The 25,024-nt window shown below is 46.1% G+C and overlaps 1 protein-coding gene across 2 annotated transcripts in view; it reads left to right on the top strand.

Annotated features, from left to right (window-relative positions):
* Window positions 1-307: 307 nt before the first annotated feature.
* plxnb2b (plexin b2b) overlaps window positions 308-25,024 on the top strand; it is a 30,833-nt gene continuing 6,116 nt past the window's right edge. The window contains exons 1-25 of one of the 2 annotated variants that reach the window (XM_068739615.1): window positions 308-1,420; window positions 1,749-1,937; window positions 2,043-2,168; window positions 3,060-3,160; window positions 3,829-3,955; window positions 4,224-4,383; window positions 5,058-5,169; window positions 5,654-5,766; window positions 7,643-7,734; window positions 9,195-9,290; window positions 9,893-9,980; window positions 11,127-11,311; window positions 12,407-12,555; window positions 13,839-13,953; window positions 14,437-14,573; window positions 14,933-15,115; window positions 15,878-16,007; window positions 18,406-18,591; window positions 19,322-19,501; window positions 19,896-20,032; window positions 21,684-21,782; window positions 22,137-22,260; window positions 22,548-22,729; window positions 24,179-24,245; window positions 24,368-24,514. In XM_068739615.1, coding sequence (XP_068595716.1) covers window positions 308-1,420; window positions 1,749-1,937; window positions 2,043-2,168; window positions 3,060-3,160; window positions 3,829-3,955; window positions 4,224-4,383; window positions 5,058-5,169; window positions 5,654-5,766; window positions 7,643-7,734; window positions 9,195-9,290; window positions 9,893-9,980; window positions 11,127-11,311; window positions 12,407-12,555; window positions 13,839-13,953; window positions 14,437-14,573; window positions 14,933-15,115; window positions 15,878-16,007; window positions 18,406-18,591; window positions 19,322-19,501; window positions 19,896-20,032; window positions 21,684-21,782; window positions 22,137-22,260; window positions 22,548-22,729; window positions 24,179-24,245; window positions 24,368-24,514 — 4,338 coding nt within the window. Of the gene's footprint in view, window positions 1,421-1,748; window positions 1,938-2,042; window positions 2,169-3,059; window positions 3,161-3,828; window positions 3,956-4,223; window positions 4,384-5,057; window positions 5,170-5,653; window positions 5,767-7,642; window positions 7,735-9,194; window positions 9,291-9,892; window positions 9,981-11,126; window positions 11,312-12,406; window positions 12,556-13,838; window positions 13,954-14,436; window positions 14,574-14,932; window positions 15,116-15,877; window positions 16,008-18,405; window positions 18,592-19,321; window positions 19,502-19,895; window positions 20,033-21,683; window positions 21,785-22,030; window positions 22,261-22,547; window positions 22,730-24,178; window positions 24,246-24,367; window positions 24,515-25,024 lie in introns of both variants that reach the window. The other variant, XM_068739614.1, reaches the window with a different exon arrangement.

Raw genomic sequence — 25,024 nt, 5'->3', positions numbered from 1 at the left:
TAGGATTCGAACCCCGGTACCTTCTCGCTGTGAGGCGACAGCGCTAACCACTGTGTCTTTAGCATGTGTGTACGCCACATGCTAATTGATTTTAATTTTACAAGTACGTTTTAGTGGATTTATTCACTTAGAGAGAGACTGAGGTGAGAGCTTCAGTATATCTGTCGTATCTCAGATCAGTATCGACTTTCTTTTCCATTGGTTGGCCGTCCACGTGACCAATGGGCTGCTCTCGTGTGACGCACATGCTTCCTGTTTGTTCCGCTGCATTAACGATGAAACGCTCCTCTCTCCGTTCTCACCAGATATGGCGAGCTGGATCTCCCTCCTCCTCTTCCTTCTCTGCAAAGCCCAGCAGGAGAGCGGCGCCGATTCCATCCGGGAGTTCGCCCCCGAGACCCCCATCAACAACGTGGTCCAGGACCCCCAGACGGGCCGCATCTACCTGGGGGCCGTCAACGCCATCTATCAGCTGGGACCGTCGCTGCGCTTGCAGGCTCGTGCCGAGACGGGACCCAAAGCGGACGCTCGGACGTGCACGCCCCCTGCTTCGGCGTGCCAGGACACGAGGCTCATGCCCAACCTCAACAAACTCATGCTGGTCCACCCGTCCCACAGTAGCCTCATAGTCTGTGGCAGCCGGTACCGGGGCATCTGCTCCCTCCTCAACCTGACCAACGTGGAGCAGCAGCTGTACTACAGCGACAGCAACGGCGAGAGGACTTACGTGGCGAGCATCGAGGACGGCGTGAACGTGGTGGGCGTCACGTCCAGCTTCTCAAAAGACGGGAGCGCCTTCAGCGTGTTTCTCGTTGGGAAGGGCTACGGAAGCCTGGACAGCACAAAACTCATCAGCACAAGAATCCTGCAGGACTACCGTGACTGGGTGGTGTTCGAGAGCATCATCGAGGCGTCGACGGTCCAGACCACGCCCTTCGTTCCCAAGTACCTGCATGACTTCCGCCTCGCCTTCAAAGAGGACGGTTTTATCTACTTCCTCTTTTCACGGACGCTCGATGGCACGGATAACAATAACCTGACCTTCATATCTCGTCTTTGCGAGGACGACCAGCATTACTATTCCCACACGGAGCTCCAGTTGAACTGCGGCCCGAACAACCGGTACAACAAAGTCCAAGCCGGGTACGTGGCGGCGCCGGGAAAAGAGCTGGCGCAGATCGCGACCAATTCAGGGGCGTTCGGGAAGGTGGTCTCGTGGCAAAAGGTCCTTTTCGTGGTGGCGAGCTCGGACGAGGACGACGGCGACTCGGCGCTCTGCATGTACCCGCTCAACGCCATCAACGAGCGGCTGGTGGACATCATCAGCGCCTGTTACAGTGACTCGGGGAAGATATCCGGGTTTCCCGCCGTGGACATCCCCTACTCGTCCAAGACGGACGAATTCTGCACGTCGAAGATTGCCGTGAGTGAATCTGTCGTCAGTGTTTCAGAGTTTTGGAGGAATCGGAATGACAGAAATGATTCTCGTGGATCATTCGTAGACGCATCGCTGCTTACTGTCTACAGAGCCTTTTGTATTCTGCTGCTTTTCTTCTTCCTTACTTCCTAACATCTCTTGAAGTAAACCCCTCAACTCGCCCGCAGTAATACTACACAGCAGTAGGGAAACTTAAAGTACTTAAAGTACTCGCAGGTGGACGTTTGACGGATTGGAGTCGATTCCCTTTTGTCCTCCATTGCGTCCTTTGGATGAAATCTACTCTTTCTCCTCCCTTTGTCCTCAACAGAAGGACACGTTGGAAAACTTCAAGTGCGGCGGCGACTTCCTGCCCTCGCCGCTGGCCAGCAAGCCCAGGTTTGCCCTAAAGGCGGATGCGGTGTTGACCCAGTCGGGCCTTCTGACCGCCGTGGCTGTGGCCGTTGAGAACGGTCACACCATCGCTTTCTTGGGGACCAACCAGGGGGAAGTCTTCAAGGTGGGGGTGTTTTCTGCTTGGCTGATTTTGGGTTTTAACCTATGTTGAAGCTGGATGGAGGTTTACGGTAAAAACGGTGTGTTTTTACGGGGTCATTTGCCGCAGGTGCACCTGAACGAGGAGCCGTACGTCTACAGCAAGGCCCCGGTAGACGCCGTGGGAGAGAAGGTCAACCAGAACCTTTTCTTTGACCTCAATAGCAGCCACATCTACATCACCACAGAGAAAAAGGTGGGTGTGTCAGAGGCGTGCTTTCAGAGAGCGGGAACCCGAGAACACGCGCCTTTCATGTTCCTGCTCCACCAGCTCTGGGAGCTGCAGAGTTCTGAGGAGGGGCTTTTGCCCTCCTGAGTTCTGTGAGCCTGCAAAGATGGACGATGAATAAACCCCTCCGTCTCAGTTCATCATAAATCAAGCAGTAGAGATCTATAAAATGTGAATATTTGTACTTTGGGAACTTAGTGCACATCACAGAAGCCGCACTGCACTACGGTCTTACCCTGGTTGCTTGGCAACGCCTTTTGTTTAGACATCTTTTTTAGGACTACAAGAATTGGACTAACTGACCCGTAGCAGAAAGTGGCGGCGGAGATATAATTTCAGATAAGTAACCTGTAATTTTCATCTGAGGATGACGAGCAGAAAGAAAAAAAGTCCCGAGTGACTCGTCGCTAAAACAAGCGGAGACGTTTCCAGACGAACTGGCGACCAAACCGAAGGTTTATCAGTGTGACTTAAACATATGTGACAGAACTAGATTTAAAATACAATACTCTGCCTGCATAACTCCAACGCTCTGCCTGGTGGGATCCAGATTACCATCCAGATCCTAATCCAGATCAGATCGCCATGGCGTCCAATGTTCTCAGTGCAGTGATGCAACTATTGATGATTTGCTTTTACTCTGGCAGAAGAACCTGGAAACTCATTGCTGATGTTCAGGTGTTCTGGTTCTGGAGTCATTTCTGGTTTTACACGATGAGCAAAATGGCAACAAGGCCCCAAATCCAACATCCGGTTCTGGATCGCCTTATGTGCAACCGTACTTGAACGGCTTTGCATTCTGCCCGGCGCCTCGCCTCAGGGTTTCCGTTGATGATGTTTAATGTCGTAATGCCACAGATCAACAAGGTCCCGGTTCAGACGTGCCTCCAGGAGGAAGACTGCAAATCATGCGTGGCGCTGCGGGACCCTTACTGCGGCTGGTGCGTCCTGGAGGGCAGGTGAGGAACGCTCACGCCTGTAACGTGCACGCAGATCTTTTTCATCGTCATGGATACAGACCATGCCGTTTCATACAGTGATGTTTTTCCTTTTTCAGCTGTTCAGACGTCACATAAATGTAGATACTAATAATTAGGTCACAGATATTTATTAGTGCTCAGAAGCGCGAGTCTCGAGCTGTTGGGAAGCCAACATGTATTCATTCTGATGTTTAGAACCTTCCTGAAGATGGAATTGAATTAAAATGGGATATTTATCAATTTTAAATTCATATATTGTAGGTGGGATGATCTGTTTTCATCTTAGTCACGCTTTATGGTTGCAATAAAACTACGTTCACAGGGCTTAATGCTCAATTTGAGTTTGTCCTGCGTTGCATTTTTAAATATCGGATCTGTCGTTCAGACTGGAATGAAAAGTTCTGATACAGGTCGCATTGGGGCAAAAAAAAAACAATCTGCTAAGTAAGTACCGGTAATATATTAATATTAATATTGAACAGGTGTTTCTGGCCCCTCCCTCCCGTATTTACTCCCAGCAGAGCCACTGTGAGGTGGATTAAGACAGGAACAGGAAACGTCCCAACGTAGTAAACTCAAGTGTGCTTTGTGTTGTTGTCACGCCAACACTGGACGGTTGCTGATGTTGTTGTTGTTCTCCTCTGAAGGTGCACCAGGAGAGCGGAGTGTCGGCGGGCAGAGGAGAAGAACGGCTGGGTGTGGAGCCCGAAGCAGGAGTGTGTGACAATCCGCTCCTTCCATCCCCCGAGCCTTTCCTGTAAAAAGACTCAGAAGGTAGGAGCGCTGCTCTTCCTCCTCTCCTCCTTCCATCCCTTTGTTCTCCCTGCAGAAACCCACGCGCGTTGAGTCATGAACGGTTCCTGTGAAGTCGGAGCCGCTGGACTCCGGGTCCGTCCTGCTCCGCATCGATCCGTCCAGAAAAACTCCAGTCGCTCCGACTATAACCGTGCTGAATCGAAGACGCTTCCCTCCTCTCCTGACTCGCGCCTGCATGTTTCCTGCTCACTCGGACCGATTCTTTATCCGTTTGTTTTCCGGACAGGTGACCATCGGCATCCCATCCCTTCCTGCGATCGGACCTTCCGACCGTCTGCACTGCACCATCCGGGATATCTGGAGCGAGGGAGCCATGTCTGTCCCGGGTCACATCACCTGCCATCTGCCCAACCCCTCAGAGATACCACCCACACCTGAGGACCAAGGTACGGCCTCTGTTATTAACCCGTGCAGCTCTGGAGCACGGACATTTTCGGAATGTCGTCACTGACCAACTGCAGGAGGGAATGATTTCGCCTGAGTTTGATTTCTTGCTGGATGAAGTGTGCCGGGGGGGGGGGGGGGGGTGGTAGCAGCCAGGACTCCGTTTTCCACATTTTTTACATCTCCAACATATTTCTCAATCATTTCTTGACATTTTAATTTCTCCGGGGATAATGGATGTTTTTACGAAAACAATCCAACATATTTCGAGGGTTGAAACTGTGAGTTCTGTCTCCGGGCTGTGGATGGAGGAGGTTCGATGGAGGTGAAGGCGACCGCTGAGCCCCGGTGGAGGTTTGTCTCACGTTTGAACTGTAATCTATTATTTCTAATGATTGTTTGGCTTTCCTTTTTGATCAATCATAATAAATTCCAGCCTTTATAGTGTTCTGAGACATCAGGAAGTTTCCTCTTTCCATCTTTAACATGTTAGCGCTGGTATTTTGAGTGTGTTAGCTCTCATAGCAATGCTGTGAGGACACACCCTGGTATGTAAATTAGCAATCTGGTTCAAGGAGAAGATGCTTAATCCGAGGTGCCTGCGGTTCTGATCCGTCACGTTTTCATCGTGAGCTGCTGACATCATAAATAAAAACTGGGTTCCCTCTGTCCTCAGACTTCGTGGCCGTGCCGGTCAGGATCTTCGTCAACGAGACCGTAGAGCTCGCCACGCGGGACTTTAAGTTCTACAACTGCGCCGCCACCGTGAGGAAATCTGAGAACACGCCGTGAGTCAGACACTTAATCCATCAGTTCTGCTCTGCCGCCCACTGAAAATAGACGGCGACACTGAACCCAGCATCAGCTGACAGGCTTGATGTGGACGCATCGCCCTGCAAGAGCAGATCTGTTTGTAAATTGTGATTCATGGCTGTTTCAGATGCACCTCTTGCATCTTCTCCCCAGCGTTTATTACCGAGCTGAGGAAATTGCCTGTGTTTCCTTTTCATTAATCAAAAGATGAAAGTCAATCTCACCCCCCCGCGCTTATTCTTTTCCTTCGTTCCTCTCATACGCTGGAACGCGTGATGAACGAGCTTTGCTTATGTGAACTTGCTCAGATTCATTTTGTTGTCAGCTCAGCCCATGGATTTTTTTTTTTTTCTGCCGGACAATCTTTGATGAGTTTGCATGTTTTTGTATGTGCATGCACTCCCGCCTCATTATGTGTGTGTGCGCACCTAAGTGTTGTTGTTTTTTGCGTGTCTCTAGATGCATGTCCTGTGTGGCCAGCATGTGGGGCTGCCAGTGGAACACCAGAGTCCACACCTGCAGCGACATCGACGAGGTGAAGGCCTCCTACATCATCAAACATGTTCAGGTTTGTCTCCAAGGCGACGGTTTGATCACGCGTTGAAGCTTCAAATGGTGCATTATAGGAGCGTGAATATTATGTCCTGTGGTGGCTCTGTGCCTTTAACGGCAACGACTGAATCCCGATTGGTACCTGAGAGCATCTGGGTCGGAGAGAGGGAGTCAAATTAGAGAGGAAGGCTCTATGTGATGTCATCAGATTTCTAAACACAGGCCTTTTTTTTTCTTCACCTGATTGGATGCCGTTTAAGGGAGAGGAGCTGGACACACCCTAAATACACCTGAGCACTAATGCCCTGAGGATGGTCTAAAATAGAGCCCTCAAACTTAGACTGGCTTCTTTACAGTGCTTTAGAGAGAGCTACCTGTAGTCATAAAGCACATGTGTCAAACTCCAGGCCCGGTGCCCAAATGTCTCCCTCCAAGTCCTTTTTTGTGGCCCGCGAGAGCTGTGTGCAGACATTTGTTTTTGTAAAATGCTGCGTCTGTCACATGTTCTTAACCCACATTTGTTGGTTGTACTTCAGTTCTGCCCCTCTCAACTGTGATGAAAGAGTTTTGAACAAAGTTAATGCCATAACTTGTGTTGGATGATATTTTTCTTTATTTATTATTTAATATTATTTACTTGACTAAGTTTGATTATTGATCGATGGAGTAGTGTGGTTTTCTTAACCTGATCAATTGAAAGGATTTATGTTATAATAACAGCAATAATCTATCCATATATCTTTACAACTATACAATTGAATATGCAATGTTTGTACCTTAAGTAGTGAACTGATCAAACGGAAAAATTCAGCAACATGGCAATAAAAATAGCAACACGCTGCAGTCAGGAAATTAATAATCTGCTGGCGGTGACTATTGAAAGTTATTTGAACTTTTTTGTTTTGTCCAGCATGTTCTGACATGTTGATCCCGGCTACATATGGTGCTCAGGATCAGCACTTGACAGCTCCGTAGGTAGTCGGATATATATGGAGCTGTCCAGTGCGGATCCTGAAAGTGATGTCTTTTCCGCGCCATTGACTCGGGGAATGTTCTTTATCTTTCCCACTTCGGTTGTTTTTTTTGGTTTTGTGCATGTCCATGACAAGACAAGGTGGTGGTTTTTTGGTTTTGCTTTGATTTTGTATCGATTATCTTTGTTCCTGCATGATGATTGCATTTGAATGGAACTTTTCCACATTATTAGATGTGTTAATTTATTCCCATCACAAACTTTGGTTCATACTTATGATTTTTCTCATTTACAGTATGGCCTTATCTCAAAAAAATTATTAAGTTACAACCTTTTAAAAAAATGATATGAAAACATAATATTTTATTGTAATTTCTGCGGCGGCTAAAGAGTTAAATAGAAATAAATAGTTATTTAATAGCATGTTAAGAAGTAGTTACATTTATTTTACATTAAATTACATTACATTTAGTTACATTTTTTACTGTGTTACGGTTTACATTTGGCCTTTGGAGGGCAAACATAATGCTAATATGGCCCTTGGAGAAAATGAGTGTGACACCCCCTGTCATAAAGAGTTCTGGAGGTACGATCGTGCCTTAAATGCCCCTGTAGGAACTTCTGGATGTTAAGTTAAGTTAGAATGTTAAGCTGTATCGCAGAAGTTTGAAAAGATGCCTTCGGTGTCTGCCTGTGACTCCTCGGGGATGCGAGCCTCTCCTGATGATTAACTAAAATTCCGGAATCTGCTGGCGGCATCTTGTGCGACAAAGACGGCAGAGCGGAGGACGTCACTTCACCAGTCAGCAGATGTTTCAGAGATACTCTTGTCTGTCTCGGGAGACGATGTGTCCGTTAAGTGGACGGCGTGCTTTAGGTGATTGAAAGCATTGCGGTGTCTCCTCAGGGGTCCAATGAAGGAGCCAAGTGTCCTCAATTTGAGAATCCGGATCCTGTGCTGATCCCGGTGGGCTACAAGACTCGGATCAGCTTCGAAGGAATCAACGTGGACCAGGTGAGGCGGCTTGGAGTTTTCTCGGATTGGCTCATTTATTAGAGCCTCAGTAAACTGGATTGATTCCAATTTAAAAAACGGCAGAAATCAATACTCGTCTCACACAGAAATTGCTCGCACACTAACAAAAAGTGATGCGAACAAAAAAATCTTCAGCATAATTTACAGACTGGCGCACATGAAGAGGCAATGGCACAAACTGCCATCCAATCAGGAGAGAGAAGGTGGGAGGTCACGTGACCTGCTATGCTCCACACTCACAGTGAAAGCTGGAAGCAAACCGACCCCCCCATTAATCACCAGGCTGATAACAGGGAGCCATTAGGGGCCGGTCCTCATTAAGGGCTTCCGGATGTGCTGTTCCCATATAGAAAAGCAATTTACAGTCTGGCTGAACTGGTAGTCCAGTAGTGGTGCTACAGGTAACGGCGGCAAGGGAGGGGCGAAAGGTGGTTCCTCTGCAAACATGTCAGACACTGTAGATCTGATCCAGGAACTATCCGGTAGGTCCTGGTGGCCCACCGGATCGCCATCTAAAGAATTCTTTACCATCCAAGGCGCTACAAACAGATTTTGTCTTCTTTAACTTCTGCAATGGAGTTAAGGGAACAAAAAGAGAACCCCTTAAATACCCCGGTGAAGGGCCTGCTGCTGCTCCAGAGTCCGTCCCAGCCCCAGGCAGAGCTGGGGCTGGGACGGACCTCCACCAAGGAGGTTCTCGTTTTGATGCCGTTTGTTTGTTAGCAGGATTGCAGGAAAAACTGCTGGATGGATCTTGTTGAAAAAGAAATCTGAAGATGAGTCTTGGTCTAATTTAGATCCCATTAAATTGTGAGAGTGATCCGAATACCTGTCTGGAAACAAAACAAATCTGGATTTTCCCATTTACTTATAATGGAGGCTTAAAATAATAATAATAATAATAATATCTTGTAAAATATGCATTCAATTCACTCACCAAAAATCACAGTCATAAAGGGGTCTGATCTGAACTATCATGCAAAATGTCTTCTGGATCTGATCCAGAAAAAATATTCAATTTGAATATTAAAAACTCCATTTACGGTTTCAAAAATCATTTAAAAATATACATAAACTCTGATTCACTTTTACTTTTTATGGATAACAAGAACAATTTAGAACCTATTGATGAAGAGCCAGATCACCATGTGGACGGTGTAAATCTAATTACAAGAGAATGAGCTGCTTGACGGATGTCTTCCCTCTGAGTGCTTTTCTAGTATAATAATATAATTATATGATGCCGAAGTTCCATTATTTAACTTAAAATTTAGATTCACCTTAGTTTTAGGTGTAGATCCAAATCATCTGGATCCAGAAGGTTTTGTCTTCACTAACGTCTCTATAGTGACGCGACAGAAATCTGTGTCTTATGCTAAGCTAAGACAGCGAGCTGTTCCTTCACATTTAGTTTCCGACCGGTTTCTGTTGCTCCCCAGAATCGAGCTTTCACCATCGGCACCGAGCTGATGAGAAACATGGAAGAAGACGTCAACTTTGAGGAGGGTCCTTTTTACACCTTCAGCGGCTTCAACGTGAGTCACACGCATTGATGCAGCACTGAGTGCATTTCTAACACTTCCTTTATTTCCTGAACATTATATTTATTCGAGTTATTTTACGGTAATCAAAAAAACATTTTCCTGCAAAAAAAAGAAAAAACTGCATATTTAAAAATTACCGGCCCCATATTTATATTAGAAGGGTGGCCAGTGCCCCCCCAAGCCCCCTTCTGTGCACTCCCCTGTTGGACACTTGTTAATGGACTGAGCTACTCATATTCATCCTTTCAGTTTTCAGATCCTCTAGTCTAGTCCCCATTAATCCTGATTCATGGATTGCTAAAGCATTGATGTTTTCAGGGCTGCTGGGGTCTGAATCTGGCTCATATGTAACCTGTAGCCCCCCCTCCAGATGTTCTCTAGCGGCCTCTAATGGACAGACGCTCTTCCCTGGAGCTGATTCTGAAGTTGGGAAACGAGCACTCCAGCTATGTTCCTTCACCAACATTGATTCCTTCAGCTAAATATCTCCCAGAATGAGTCAAAAGGAGCAGCAGCCCACGCTGTTAGCAAAGAGGAGCTTAAGAGCCATTAATCACTCGATTAAAATCGTTCATTTTCTCCTCCTCTTGTAGTTTTCGTACGATAAGTCCCCAGAGACCAGCGTTCTCTTCTACGTGAAGGACAAGGAGTCGGGCAAGAAGATGGACAGCACTTTGAATGGTACGCTCCCCTACATGTTAATGTGGGGTCAGGATGTTTTTTTGGGGGGGGGCTGCTCCTCATTCTCCACTGGAAACAAACAGAAAATTCATATGTTGCCATATTTTTCCAGAATAAGGAGGATTCATTATGTTTATCTCATCCTGCAAATTAAATGAAATTAAATGACACAAGTAGATTTATCACCAAATATAGAAATTGCTGTATATCTATATATTCAATAGGCAAAGGGAAATTAAATATTAAAATAGAGACTATTAATTATCTGTATTAAATTAGAGCACCAACATTCAGACCTGATACGCTATGTTGCTTTATCTTATTCTTGTCTCTTTTTCAGACTTTAAATAAAACAACACTAAAAACAGGCCACACACACAGGCTGAGAAAAAACAGTCAGTCGGAAGACAGCGGCGGTTCAAGAGACAAGTGAAGCACAAATATCTAGTTTGAAACAAATAAACTATAACTTCTTTAAATGTTTATTTGTTCACAGTATGAACAGAAACCTACCGAGGAAGCGGAGCTTAGATTTGCTCAAAATTGTCGACAACAAAACTTTCTTTAATTTAATGTGAATTAATGGAATAAACTGAGGCAGAGTATAATGACTCATTTGTTACAATTACCGGTAAAGTATTGGTTATTTATTATGCGCATTAGTTGAAGTATTTGACTAAATACAACTTGGTAATTGCTTTCTGTAAATTAATTTTGATGAAAGTTAATAATGACAGTAAAACTTATAATGCACAAGTTAAAACACAAAGAATCTCTGCAGACTTAAAATCATGTCACCCATTGCCGTAGGTGATAGAATAATTTACATTAATTTACATTCATATACATATATACATTTAAATCAATATGCATACAAAAACAGATGCATGGGTAAATGTAGATGGTTTCTCACAAACAAAAATAATAAGTTTATCTGTAGAACAGTCTGATGTACTCGTGAATAAAACACAACTGGACCAACCAATCAGAGACAGAGTAGGGCGGGTCAGGGTGTCGCCATAGAGGCTGATTCATTCCTGCTCCTGTGTTTAAAGATGATGAGGTTGAATTTTAACTCATTCGGACTACGATGTTTGAAATATGTGATAAATAAGGAGAAGTGATGTGACCTTTTTGTCCCTCCAGTGACCCTTTACAACTGCTCCGTGGGGAGGCGGGACTGCAGCCTCTGCAAGAACGCCGACCCGAAGTACAGGTGTGTGTGGTGCCCCAAGCAGAAGGCGTGCGTTTATGAGAAGTTGTGTAACCTGGATCAGCCGGGGGCCGTGGATCCTTACAGCGTTGAGTGCCCTGACCCCCAGATCACCGACGTGAGTACTTACGCCGCCGCCGCCCGTAGAGCTGCATCCAAGCGTTGTACTTAGCGGTGAAAAGGTGCTGATGCTGATTGGCTTATTGATCGGGCCTGACTGCCCTGAGGGGAGTCTACTTCAGCTGATCTGAGGCGCCTCTAGTTGGATCAATTCTGTCTTAATCGCCGCTGCCTCATTATCATCGCTGCACGGCCATCAGTGGTCGAGTTGTCTGCTGAGGTCATGACCAAACGTAGACATGAACTCTGTGTGTGTGTTCCCTGTGTTATCTAATGGTTATTAGAAAATAACTATTAATAGATAATTATTAGATATTCTATCAATAAAAAAAGAAATCCCCAGAATGACTTTCATCTGGCGCCGTCATCAGAACATCATTTCAGTCTGTCTGATAGTTCATGATCAAATCCTGAATGACATCATCGGCCTCAGCTGTACTTTGAGCTAAACCTAATTTAACTAAAAGGGCTCTCGGCAGACCGTTAGCCGCTGCTGTGTGGGTCTGTCCATTAATCTGGATCCATTCCAGAACCAGGTCCAACTCCTCCATCCGGTTTCACTGTGATCAATCAAGGAGTTTACGTTCCTGCTTCCATAGAGTTCCATTAAAATGCATCCTTTTAGGGTCTTTAGTTGCTAACAGCCAGATGCCTGCAGGAACAGAGGGAATGCTAAACATCAAAATGTTTTCCCGTGTTGGTGTTGCTGCAGAATGCTAATGTTAGCATGTCTCAGAATAACCTGTTCATTTTCACATATTGACACCTTATTGATCTAAGAGGGACATCATCGAGTGTTTCATGCGTTTCAGCTGTTGTTGTTGTTGATGCATACTAAAGCACTCGTTCCCAGTTCCCAGGATGCATAGCATCTCCTCAGGCTTTATCAGTCTGGAGATTGTTTTCTGATGTTCAACTATTTAATTCAGTGTTTTGGAGGAAAATCAAGTTTCCACACTTCATCTCTTCTTAAAAAATGTATTTTTGGATCGCAGCGTCGCCATCACGCCATGCTCTTGGTGGACTGCTGATGTGTCCGAAGGTGTTTCTGACCCTCGCTCCTCTGTCTCCCCCCCCCCCCCCCCCCCTGCAGATCATCCCTCGTTTCGGGCCACTGAAGGGAGGGATCGCCGTCACCATCCGCGGCTCCAACCTCGGCATCTACAGAGACGACATCAAAAGCATCACTGTGGTGAACGAGCCCTGTGTCCATCAGGTTGAGAAATACTCTGTCTCCACAAGGTAACTCCTCCACCTTCATGAAACGAAACACACACACACACACACACACACATACACACATTTTTTGGGGGTAAACTTTTGGCCCCTGTCAGCTGAGAGTCGCTCTGCTCTGCTGGAGGTGACCTGCTAGTATAATTTATTTAGCTCATTATTCCGCAGTATTGATCTGAAGGTCTCCAGACGCCAGTTGATTTAGAAGGAGTATCACTCTTTTAAAAGGTGAATGCAGGTGAGAACGAGTGTGAATACCAAGCTGTACAAAATACACTGTTAAATTCAGTATCCGACTTTCCTTCGGCCAAAGAACAAAAGTGTCATCGTCATATTTATTTGAAATAAATTAAATCATTCATCCATTCAAATATGCTCACGGTATCGGTGCTTTTATTCTGAATGTGTTTGGGGTGCGTGACCTCATGGACGTCTTTGGTGGACCGGATGAAGGCCATCCATCTATCTCCTATAGCTTATCGGGGCCAGGTCGTGTAGGCATCAGTCCATGTTCACATTAAAAATATACAAAATAATTCCAGTATTGCTTGTTCACATGCATTATCATGATGTGGCTGCTTTGCTGGGATCTAATTATCGATCTGTTAACATCCTGTTCATCAGTGTTTTATGAATCATCAAATAAAATGCTCTAAATTCATCCATCTGATCTGAAACCATCATATTTTAAATGACCCTCCTCTTCCTCGTCCCACAGGTGCTTGAATGAGATAGAGAAAAGACTAAACTTCCTAAATGTCGCAGCTGGTTTAAAGCGTTCCCTTCGTACCGAGCGCTTTTGAAAAGGGAAAACATCCCGTTTCCCAGCGCCAAGACATGTTGACACCTGGAAGGATTGATCTGCCTCCATGAATAATTTCTGCCCCGCCATCTGCACCACGAGGCATAAAACGGGATTTATGAGAGCAGATGGGAAGTTTTTCACCTCTAAATCATCCCACTTCTGATGCCAACACTCCTCCTGCCTTCGTCAGCTCGTTGTTAGTTGCTGTTCACTTTCCACTCGACGCCGGGTCTCATTTCGTTCAAGTCCCGACAGATTCTTCATTGTGATGCGTTTAGACTCGAGGTTCACCTGTAGGCTCTTTAGCGCTGGTTAGTTTATCACAAGTATCTCAGACACTCTTAGATGATAGAAGATGAATCTGAAGACCTCGCCTTCATTTTCCTTCCTGTTTTTGCATCGTTTTGCTAAAAAAAAAACAAGGAAATAATTATTAGGATCAGCCCCTGTCTAAAACGTCTCGTCTTTGTTTCCTCATCTGGTCCAGTGTGGTGTGTGAAATCGGCCCGATTGACCCTTTCTCAGCCCAACACTGGGGGCAGGTGGAGGTGGAGGTGAAGGGAGGGAAGAGAGGAACCTCCTCCATGTACTTCACCTACAGGGTAAACACACACACACACACACACACTTCCTCCTTCCATGATGGAAGCCTGCACCTTTTGACCCCAGTAAATACCCGTGTCCCGAAGCCCCCCAGCTGATGCGGTTGTTTTACTTCCTGTGAAACGTGTCTGTTTGTTAGCTGCAGAGTTTTTCCGCTCAAACCGAGGGGGCGTGTCATTTTAGTCGTTTTACAGATGCGGCGTTGCATCATCGCTGACGTGCTGAACGATGTGCCGACTGCAGCGCTTTTAGCTGGCTTCTCATCTCCTGCTTTGCTGAAGACCCCCCCCCCCCCCCCCCCCCACACACACACACAGGGGAGCACTCTGAGCCGAACTGTTTGCTCAGCAGATGTGGAGCTCGTGCTGTATGAGTGTGTAAAGGTTTCTGACGGGGGGGGGGAGTGAATGTAAATCCACAACAGGGGAGAGGAGTGTGTATTCACGCTACATCCTGACACCTCCGTCCCCCTCTCTCACCAGGACCCCATCCCCCAGGAGGTGAAGCCTTCCAGGGGCCCTAAAGCCGGCGGGACATTCATCACCATTTCGGGACTGTTTCTGGACACTGGCAGCAAGGAAGACGTCCAGGTCGCCATCGGAGGGGTGGACTGCTCCTTGTAAGAACGTTATTGTTATTCAAGGGGCCCATTTCAATCCCGTTGCTAAGCTGCTTGTGATTCAGATGGCGTCCTCCAGGTTAATTCTACACTGGCCACTCTTTGAAGCCTATAAATTGTTTTTTTTTTGTTTTTTTTACATCGCCAGTGAAAATAGAAGTGACCTTATCTTTGGTGTCACAAACATGATTGCCTTCACTGGTGAGTTTTCTGTCAAACCCGGATCCGTGATGGCATTTAAAGGCGCAGGTGATGGGGAAATAATGAAGTAGAGAAACGGGCAGAGCCGGGATTTAACAAGCTTGTCAGGCGGCCGCCATGTTGGCCTCTGGTGCTGAGATGCATTCTTGCTTTGGCAGGGAGCGTTTCGGAGCAGAGATCATCTGCAGGACGGGAGAATACCGAGCTGATAAGGTGCCCTCCGACCCCCTCGCCGTCACCGTCAAGTACGGAACGTCGACCACAACAACCATCCCAAGTGCCTTCCAGTACCTGGAAAATCCCCTCGTGGTGGATCACCATCCACAAGGAAGCTTCATCTGGTCGGTGGCAGCTAGCAGCATGCTAGCATTGTCTTCATCGCCTTTCTTACCATTTCTTCTTCGTCTTCTTCTGCCCACCTTTGTTTCTTTTTATTCTTTGTCTTGTCTTTCCTCCTCTTCAACAGGGTCTTCGTTTGCTTTGACTTTCTCATCTTTGTCTTTTCTTTTACTGCAGTTTGACTTTGGTTTTCTTGTCTTCTTCACCTTCATCTCTTTTTCTTTTCTGCTACACCATCTTAGAACTGATTTGTCTTCTTCTACGTCTTCCTTTCTCCTCTTGTCTTCTGCTGTGCATTATTCCTGTATCGTCGCTTTATCTTCCTCATCTTTATCAACAACTTTGGAAACAAGACTCTGCGTTTTTACATCTCAGCAGGTCAAATGAACTCACATAGTCAGCATGAGGGAGAAGGATAGATGAAAGAATAAATGTTTAGCTCGGACTAAAATAAAAAGTTAAAGATAAAATGCTGCGTTGGCATTGGTGAGGAGTTTGGACCTGATAGAACTGAGCGTCCTATCCGGCCTGTGAGCCATATCTGAAGTTTTGCTGCACTTATTAATGCCACGACTGTGCAGAACGTTTTATTTTGACGCCTCGGATGTTTCACCGAACTGGCTGCTGACGCCTGAGAATGGATGTAGAAGGTTATCTTTTCCGTGCAGCTGACTGCATAGCGATCGTGTGATTGGACGGGCTGGAAACAGCAGCTGTGTGTGTTTCCAGAGATGATCTCATGAGTGATTTGCTGTCTGTTGTAGTGGAGGGAGGAACATCGTGGTGACCGGCTCAGGCTTTGACCTGATCCAGAGAGCCGTCATGAAGGTCCACAGAGACAACCAGACAACCTTTGAGGCGAGTACTTCTGTATCTATTCACATTACTCTCCATGTGGCAATCAGGAAGACGGTTGCTTTTGTTTGCTGCAGGTTATGTCATCAATATTTTCCTTATTATTCCGTAGAGTGTGATTGGGTGCATCACTAGATCTATTACACCGACAGGGATGAGCAGTAGCTCTGCTCTTCCTCCTGCTCCTCCACCTCCCCCTGCTCCTCCTCAGTTAAGAATAGCTGACTGCGTTGATGGGACAGAGGATTGGGAGCTGGTGTTGATGGAGGGTCCATCGGGGACCACGTTCCTGTTCCTCAAGTAGAGCGGAGATGCTGGTGAAATAAATATTAATGCTCCCGGGGAGACGCGTCTGGCTGTGAAGGGAATGACAAACAACAATTAACGCTTCAATTAATGTTAGGCTAAACTTAAATAACTGAGGCACTGCATCCGCCTTTGTCCCTCAGTGATGCGCTGTTAACCTTAATAGGGAGTTGGAGCTGCACTGTTCCCTCTCCACGGTTTATTTTCGGCCTTTAAACCCGTTTAGTTTTGTCCCTTTTCTCTTCAGAGCTGCAGCTTGTTGTCGCTCAGTCTCTGCAGCGAGGTGGCGCTTGCTCCATCCTGTAGTTTGTGATGCACCATTACATTATGTGTGTTTTTGAGAATGTCGAGAAGAAACGCTGTGAACACCTTACCTGCACTTGCGGCCCGATTTTAAAATCAGTTGGGGTTTCCAGACTCCCTCAGCCTGAGCCCGGCTTTAGAGCGTTTCCATCTGTTCCCTCCTTGCAGGAGCAGCTCTGTCTATTGATCTCCACATCTCATTAGTCCACAGCGGTGATTCATTCCAACCGAGCAGCAAACACACTCCCCTTATCCTCTGTGCTTCCACCAGTCAGGTCTGACTTCCCCTCTCCTCTTGTTTGGCCCGGCTCTTTCAGCCCTGAGGATTACAGATCCTCTGTTTCAACTCACATGAATTTATCATTTTTTGTTGTTGGGGGGGGGGGGGGGGGGGGCTTTAGTTATCCTGCTGTTGCCTGCCCTACGGTGGGAATGTTGTTCATTTCATTTAAAGGGCTAAATTGAATGCCAGCATTAAGGTTGCAGAGGATTATGAGACTTTGCCACTCCATCAGTCCTGGCCCGGTCCCCGGCCCCCCGGTCCCGGTCCCCACTACCCAGGGACGGAGATTTGAAGACCTGCTGCTATAAACATGCAGCGTTATCTCAAAGGCCTGGCTGCTCGGCTTTATAAGCTGCTTGCAGTCTATCTACTGGACGACACCCAAGTATGTAGAGTCAATATTGGTGCTTGCTTGTGGTAAAAAAAAACATGTTGATTTAATTTCAGCTCAGGTAATTGCCTCATTCATGTGAAGTCCCTGCTGCTCTTTAAGAGATGGTTGCATCTGTTTGTGCGACTAAAAGCCTCGTTTGTGAGGAGATGAGCTGTTTCTGAATGCTCCTGAATGCAGCGCGGTGGTTCAGCGTGTAGCGCTGCTGCCTCGCAGCAGGAAGGTCCCTGGTTCAGATCCAATCTGGCTGGAATAGGCCCCCCACCCGCCCATCCCTACAAAAGAAATTATGCATTTAGATTAAACTGGAAGGGAAGAAGGACCCGTTGAATTTTGGAGTCGATCCATATTTCGAAGGAACCCTGAGGAACACCATCTAGCGCTAAAGCTAGAACCAGATTTGTATGAAACGTATCACAAGTCGGTGGTGAATTTTGCTAGTTAGCTGTTTGGAGTCCTTCTGCTAAGATGACTCGCCTCTTGCTGTGCTTCACGCTTAGCTGACGGATATCGGAGTGATGAAGCAAGGCGTCTTAATTTTAATTAGCAACCCCGTTAGTGAGATCGGCTGCTGGAGAGATGGTTGGAAAGAAAACCTGGAGTGTCCTCGGGCCCTCCGTGGCACGGGTTTGGACGCCTCTGATTTATGGCATCATTTAAACACAAGGTGCTTCACAGAGGCGTCGGATGGAATTAAAACAGGAACTTCAAGAGCAGGAGAGACATTAGAATGCAATTAAAATGCAAGTAAACACAAAATGCAAAGATGAGCAGATCAACTCATTATTAGTGGAAGAGAAGAGAGATAAATAAGCATAGATAAGCAGCATTTTGGATTTATGGGATGGCTTCAGTAAACAGTGATATTTTAAGTCAGAGAAGACCTGAAACTAAATGCTGCTTCTGGTTCTGGAGCTTAGGGGTCTGGATATCATGCTTTATTTCCGTTTTCCCTGCTGGACTTCAGGTTTTCCCGTCTGCAATCAGAATGGCCGGAAGCTCTCTGCTGGTTAATCATTCAAAGGCATACAAACACCTGCAGGAGTAACGGCCTGCTGTGATTGGCCACAGGCTGTGTTTCTACGGCGAGATGTTCCGATAGTTCTGAAACTTGACATTTTGTGTCCCTCCGGATCACTCAGGAAGCCCACGAGAAAAACGACACTATCATCCAGTTCCGGTCGCCGACGGTCACCGGGCTCCCGAACCAGAACCTCAAGACCTACATCCAACTGGACAACTGGAAGGAGGAGCTGAAGCCCTTCGACTACCACCCGGACCCCATCTTCAACGAGCTGTCCAACAAGGTCATCGCTGAGGCCGGCATCATCATTGTCACGGTGAGTTCAGGCACCTTTGATGCTGGTTGGGAAAACTCAGTGTCTCTGAGAAGTGGGACGGAATAAAGACCGGTGGTGTTTTGGTGTGTTTAAAGTTAGGCTAACAGCAGTACTTTTAACTTTTTAGCAGTTCATGTTTATAAGCCACTAATGTTTTATCCTGTAATGTGTTTAACATTTATTCATAATTATCCCTTGGTTCTGTTGTAGGCAGTACAAGACATGATAAAAAAATATTCAATAGCAGTGGATTAAATTTCGGTTCACTTGTCGTCTTTCATCTTTGTGTTGCTTTTGTGCGTCTTTTAATTTACTCAGGAAAGGTGTCTGAGAGAAAAGCGCTTTTCTATTTCTTGCTGCTTCTGTTTTTCACCTTTCCTCTGCTCCACACTGCGTGAGAACGATCGAACGCCTGTCTGCAGAGACATTAGTGTGCATGAAACTGTGTGTTGCTCTGCCACTAGTGTCGGATCGACTGGAGCGCTGCCTGCAGTGTCTTAAGGAAGGATTTATTTTGCTTACAGTGAATATAATCTTAATCTTTCTAATTATTTTGGCACTCAGGCAAAAGCTGTAAAACTTTCCATCCATTAATAATGAAACTGCCTGCAGAAATGTTTTAATTCTCATCATGATGTGTCGACTAGATTGTGTTTAAACGAAGTAATTATTTTTCCTGTCTCCCCGTCCTATTAAACGATGGAGCGCTAATGCTGATCTTCCCCTGCAGGGTCGGGGCTTCTCCAAAGCCATGACGGCCAAAGAGGCTCAAGCCTTCGTGGGAGACGTTCCCTGTTTGGTCAACACGCTTCAGGACGACAAGCTGTTCCTGGACCCGCCCTCCGAGACGCCCAGCGCCCGCTCCAGACGCCAGCGTCGAGACGCCCGGCCAGAGCTGCTGGATCTGGTGGTCAGATACGCCATTACACCGGCATGAGCGGCCCTTAAAGGAGCAATTCAACCTAAAATGAAACCGAAAATGTATTTATTAAAAGTAAATAAACCAGAATAGATTAAGAAAATGACAAAAACACTCACTACTAATATTTTTTAAATATTTTTTTTTTCTTTGGATTAGTTTGAACCCTAAAATTATGACATTTCATTAAATATGCTAACAAATATAGGTAGCCATTCATCAATGTGTTGTTTGGTCATTAATCTCTTCATTTATGTTCAGTTGAGCTCAAAATCCAGCGGCTGCTTTAGCAGAACCGTGACAGAGGATTATCCTCCATCACATCGTTGCCATGGGAGTCAGTCTGTCTCTAAAAGCCCCGCCCACTCTGCCCTTTGACCCGCAGATCAAGTTTGGGAAAGGGGAGTGGGTGGTCGGCTCGGTGCAGTACGAGAAGAAGAACGACCTGCCGCTCTATATCATCATCCCTGCTGTCATCGTGCCGATGCTGCTCATCATCGCGATCTCGGTCTACTGCTACAGGTAGGTCACAGGTTAAAGGTCACAGAAATGAAAATGCTCTAAATAACGGCTTTACAGGTCAGCTTGAGACCTCGGGGCTTCTGGAGGTTGGCATTGTTTTGTACGATCTTAATTTACTCATTTCTGTGTTTTTAAAACAATCTACTTCAGTCGTTCAGGAGGGTTAGCTGTTTGGCTGCGAAGCTCCACTAAAACAAAAATCTAACTAAATGTTAATCTTGGAATGGCCTTTACCTTTTAGCTATTTTAGCTTTGCCTAATTTAAACTGATTAAGACTGTCTCGTTTTTGCAATTTTAGAGCGGAGAAGCTGTATAAATGTTATCTGAACATCACGCGAAATAGTCTCTCTCTCCAGAGTGCTTCTATACACTGCAGTACTCGAATACGCCATGATATTCTGCAGGTTTCTGTCTCGCAGGAGAGGCTGATGTTCACCTGGTGAAGGGTGATGTTTAAGTTTAAGATTCCTTGAACACTTCTTCTGACCTTATAAAACATGTTGGGTCATTGACGATCCAGAAACTGATCAGGGGGTGCCTGAGATGATGGGGGCTGCTGTTTGGGTTAATCAGCCTCTGTTACTTCCTGTTTGACCTTACATGAACAAACCAGCATTAAACTGTGTGACAGAAGTCAATCAGAATGTTCCATGTGTGGGGGGGGGGGGGGCACAGAAAGGGGCGTGTCTGTGTCCGTTTGAAAAGGTGTCATGAAAATAATTAGTAATGTAATATTGATCTGATCGATGAGTAATGCAGATCTGTTTTGATGAAAATTTAAAAAACCCACACATTGTAATCATTATTTGTATTTCTGGTTATTATAATAACCCCCCCCCCTCACATAAATCCTGTGTGACGATCTGGGTCGCTCTATCATGTTTATCATCTAGAAGGACACGCTGGAGGTCACTTTATCCCCCCCGTGGCCCCCTCCCCTCCCTTCAAACCTCCAAAGCATCCATGAATTTTGAGTTGTTTTTCAAATGTTACTCGTCTTTTATTTCGGTGGACAGCAGCAGACTCGCAGCTCTTGGGACGCAACCTAATGACCTGCTTGGTTTTCTGTGTAGCATCAGAGGACGGTAACCTGAAGATGATCCTGTCTTACGCAGCATTTATTTCCACAGGTTTTCTATTTGTTGGCGCTTTGCTGATTAGCGCCGCTGGCACCTGAGTTAGTGTTCTAATATCATAAAAGTCTCCTGCTCTTGATAAATAAAGATTGGACTTTGCCGTGTTACTCGTTAATGTTGAGCGTTATGCTTCTGTAGCCACACGCTAACAAATGCATCTCCCTCCACTTTAGTCTCATATTAATAAATTATTATGTTCCAATATCGTGACATAAATGACTTCAGCGTCAGGTCTGCGCTTTTTCCTTACGTGAGTCTTAAGTTTTTGCCGCTTGCAGTTAATCATCCTCCTTTTAATTTTACCAGCTCAGAAGGTTCTGTAAAATGCTGATTTATTTGTGGGTCGTATCACGAATTAGTCGAATGAATATTTATAAAAACCCGGGAACAGCGAAACCCACTGGGGAGCGATTTCAGCGCTAATAGGACGTTTCTGTGAAGCGTATCGACCCCCCTTTGGCCTTAGATCTGGACCCTGTTCCTTCATCACGGGTTTTGTTTGTGGCGTCTGCAGGAGGAAGAGTCAACAGGCGGAGAGGGAGTACGAGAAGGTGAAGCATCAGCTGGAGAATCTGGAGGAGAGCGTTCGGGACCGCTGCAAGAAGGAGTTCACAGGTACTGAAATGAGAACGCCCACGAAGGATCCATAGCCCTAAAAATTGCCTTTTGTGTCTCTGATTACATTTGTTTGATTGCACAGCGGAGAATTCAATAAATTATCCCACTTAGTGTAATCATCATTAGAAGCCGTTTTGCCGTACAGTAATAAACATTTAATTTTCTCGCTTAATGCTGGAGACGAATGACAAAGCTGCTTCTCTAAAGGGGGGGGGGGGCGATGTTTTTGTCTCTGACTTGCAGACCTGATGATCGAAATGGAGGATCACACCAACGACCTGAGCGAAGGACGGATCCCCTTCCTGGATTACAAAACCTACACGGATCGCGTCTTCTTCCTGCCCTCCAAGGACGGAGCCAATGACGTGATGATCACCGGGAAGCTGGACATCCCATTGGCTCGACGAGCCATCGTGACCCAGGCTCTCAACCAGTTCTCCAACCTGCTGAACTCCAAGACCTTCCTCATTAATGTAAGGACACCCCCCCCCCCCCCCCCCAGCTGCTTTCACTTCCGTCCCCGATTGGAGGACTCTGTGATGCCGAGTCGAGTGTTTGAAGCGTGAACGCAGACGTGTGAATCTCACTAATAACCCGGTCCTGCTGGCTCAGACACGCCTCTGAGGTGTCGGCGGTAAACGAGTGTGAGATCCCCATCCTCTAATTGCTGTCTGTGTTTTACCGGAGTAATTATTGCGATGCTCAAACATAGCAGGGTTTGAGTGTGGAGGATAATGAGTTTTGTCTGTTCCTCTCGCAGTTCATCCGAACGCTGGAGCGCAGTCACGACTTCAACGCCCGGGCCAAGGTGTACTTCGCCTCCTTGCTGACGGTGGCTCTGCACGGGAAGCTGGAGTACTACACCGACATCATGAGGACGCTGCTGCTGGAGCTGATGGAGGAGTACGTCCACAGCAAGAACCCCAAGCTGATGCTGCGCAGGTGAGGACGGGAGCCCTGTTGAGTCCTTCAGAGACACGTTTTCACGCGCTGTCGTTGCCCCCCACCTTCAGCTGCAGCAAGGGCACGCCCATTTTAGTTCTCTTCGCGTTATTTATCTCAGTATTTGATTTGTGTAAATTGTTCTGTACATTAAAATGTTAGAGATGAATCTTATTGTTTTAAAGTTATTTGCTACTTTTTTCCTGAACCTTTCTTTTTATTTCTGGACCAACTTATTTTTAAGAAGAATCGTTATTTTATTGCATGAATTGATAATTTATAACTAATATTAAGGCATTAATCTTAAAATCAGGCTTTATTTCATATCCTTTGCTGCTCTTTCTGTTGCTCTGAGTCATCAGTCACTTTTATTACATCATCTGTGCGATTATTTTAAATTAATTGCTCATTGTTCTGTGCAATAATCATCACAAAGGCTTCTAATCTTCTGTATAAAAACACAAATACCCATTTTATCACCTTCCCCATCCCGGTTTGCACCGTTCCAAGATTTGCTGGTGCTTATTGCCCTGGCAACAAGGGTTGTTTATTTGTCATTTGCAGAATCACAAAAAGCCTACCTGTCAGATTAGTTTAGTTTAGGTCTGGATAAAGGGACATAGAGTTTTTTTAAGACATAAAGGTGTGAAAAAAAACTAAAGTATTTATTGTGCCCCCCAAAAAAGGCCAATAAGTAAACTCGTGCTAGAACAGAGAGACTGGAGCAGCTCAGCACGAAGTTGGGGTAAAAGCTGCAGATTTTTTTTTTTTTTTTGTCTAAACTGTTGCCGTCGCCCGTCCCTCAGAAAGACTGGAGTATTTGACAGGTCTGTCGCTCATCACTGCTGGGGGGGGTTGTATGATGCAGCCGTCTCTACATGCTGGGATTGGCTGTTATGCAAGCACACATCTTAATTATCCCCCAGTGGAGAGGCTCATTATGCTGATTAGCCGTTGCAACAACACGGCCCCTTATATACAAGACATGTAATTAGCCATGCTGCCGCTAACAACGGGAGCCGCCAGTCGATATCTGACATCAGGACTCATCCGGCATTCACAATTAAAATATCTCCTGCTTTTTTTTCCCTTTCAGTATTTGAATTGTTTTGATATCATTCAAACGGCAGAATTTTGGGGGCATGAAAATATTATTAAAGCATAATTTTGTTCTTTCCTCATCAGATGTCAGTTTATTACTTTATTCTCAGTGAGAGCCTCGTCGCTTCCGTGTTCATCCACATGGAGGGCGCTAGCAGAGAATAGCACCCCCCTATCTGACTGGTTTAGTCTCATTATTCTCCTTAGATATGGCGGCGCCTGTTACGATGTTTGTGCACTGACATTCAGACTTTGTAATGTCAAACATCTTGTCGTTGATGATCGTCGCGGTGATTTACAATCATTCTAGGTGGGCGGAGTTTCATCTCAGGTGATGTGTTCTTGCAGGTCGGAGACCGTGGTGGAGAGGATGCTCTGCAACTGGATGTCCATCTGCCTCTACCAGTTCTTAAAGGTAACGTGTCAGCATGGTGTTAAAGTGGATGTATTTCATGTTCATGGTACAGAAAATGTGATGCAAAATGGTACCAATTGTGTGTGTGTGTGTGTGTGTGTGTGTGTGTGCGCGCGTGCCAGGACTCTGCAGGTGAACCCTTGTATAAACTCTTCCGGGCCATCAAGCACCAAATCGAGAAAGGGCCTGTAGACGCCCGAGTGAAGAAAGCCAAGTACACCCTCAACGACACCGGCCTCTTGGGCGACGATGTGGAGTACTCCGTTCTGGTGAGTCATTCACACACACACACACACACACACAATGTAGTTGCCATGGGAACCACCAAAACCCCCACCAGCGACTGTCCGCTGTCAGTGTTCTCATTTACCCATCCATGAGTCTGGTACAAAATCATTGCTACTTCAGAAGAAGTACGACGAGTCAGTACAACTAAGCAGTACGAGCGCCCCCCCCCCACACACACCTCCTCCTCGACCCCCTGCCCTCCACCTGCTCTGCATCAGGAGTCGGGGAGACGTCTGCACTCCTCTCTGCTGCTATCGTGCTTCAGTAATGGAGGCTCGCAGCTGCTTTCTGTTAGTCTGCACAAATTAAGGGAAGCGTTGCTAACGGCGTCGTCGAGGGCAATTATCAAATTAGCCTGAATTACACGTCTCGGGCATGATGGATCCCGGTCTGTGATTGGATTACAATCGGAGGGGGAAAGCAGTGAGGTAGATTTACCAGACAGATGTAGAGGTTCCTTATTGGCTATAATTCACAGCATGCGCCCGCCA

The sequence above is a fragment of the Brachionichthys hirsutus genome, chromosome 5 (genome assembly GCF_040956055.1).
Source record: "Brachionichthys hirsutus isolate HB-005 chromosome 5, CSIRO-AGI_Bhir_v1, whole genome shotgun sequence".
NCBI lineage: Eukaryota > Metazoa > Chordata > Actinopteri > Lophiiformes > Brachionichthyidae > Brachionichthys > Brachionichthys hirsutus.
Note: the sequence above shows the minus strand (reverse complement) of the source record. Positions and strands in the feature narration are given on the sequence as shown.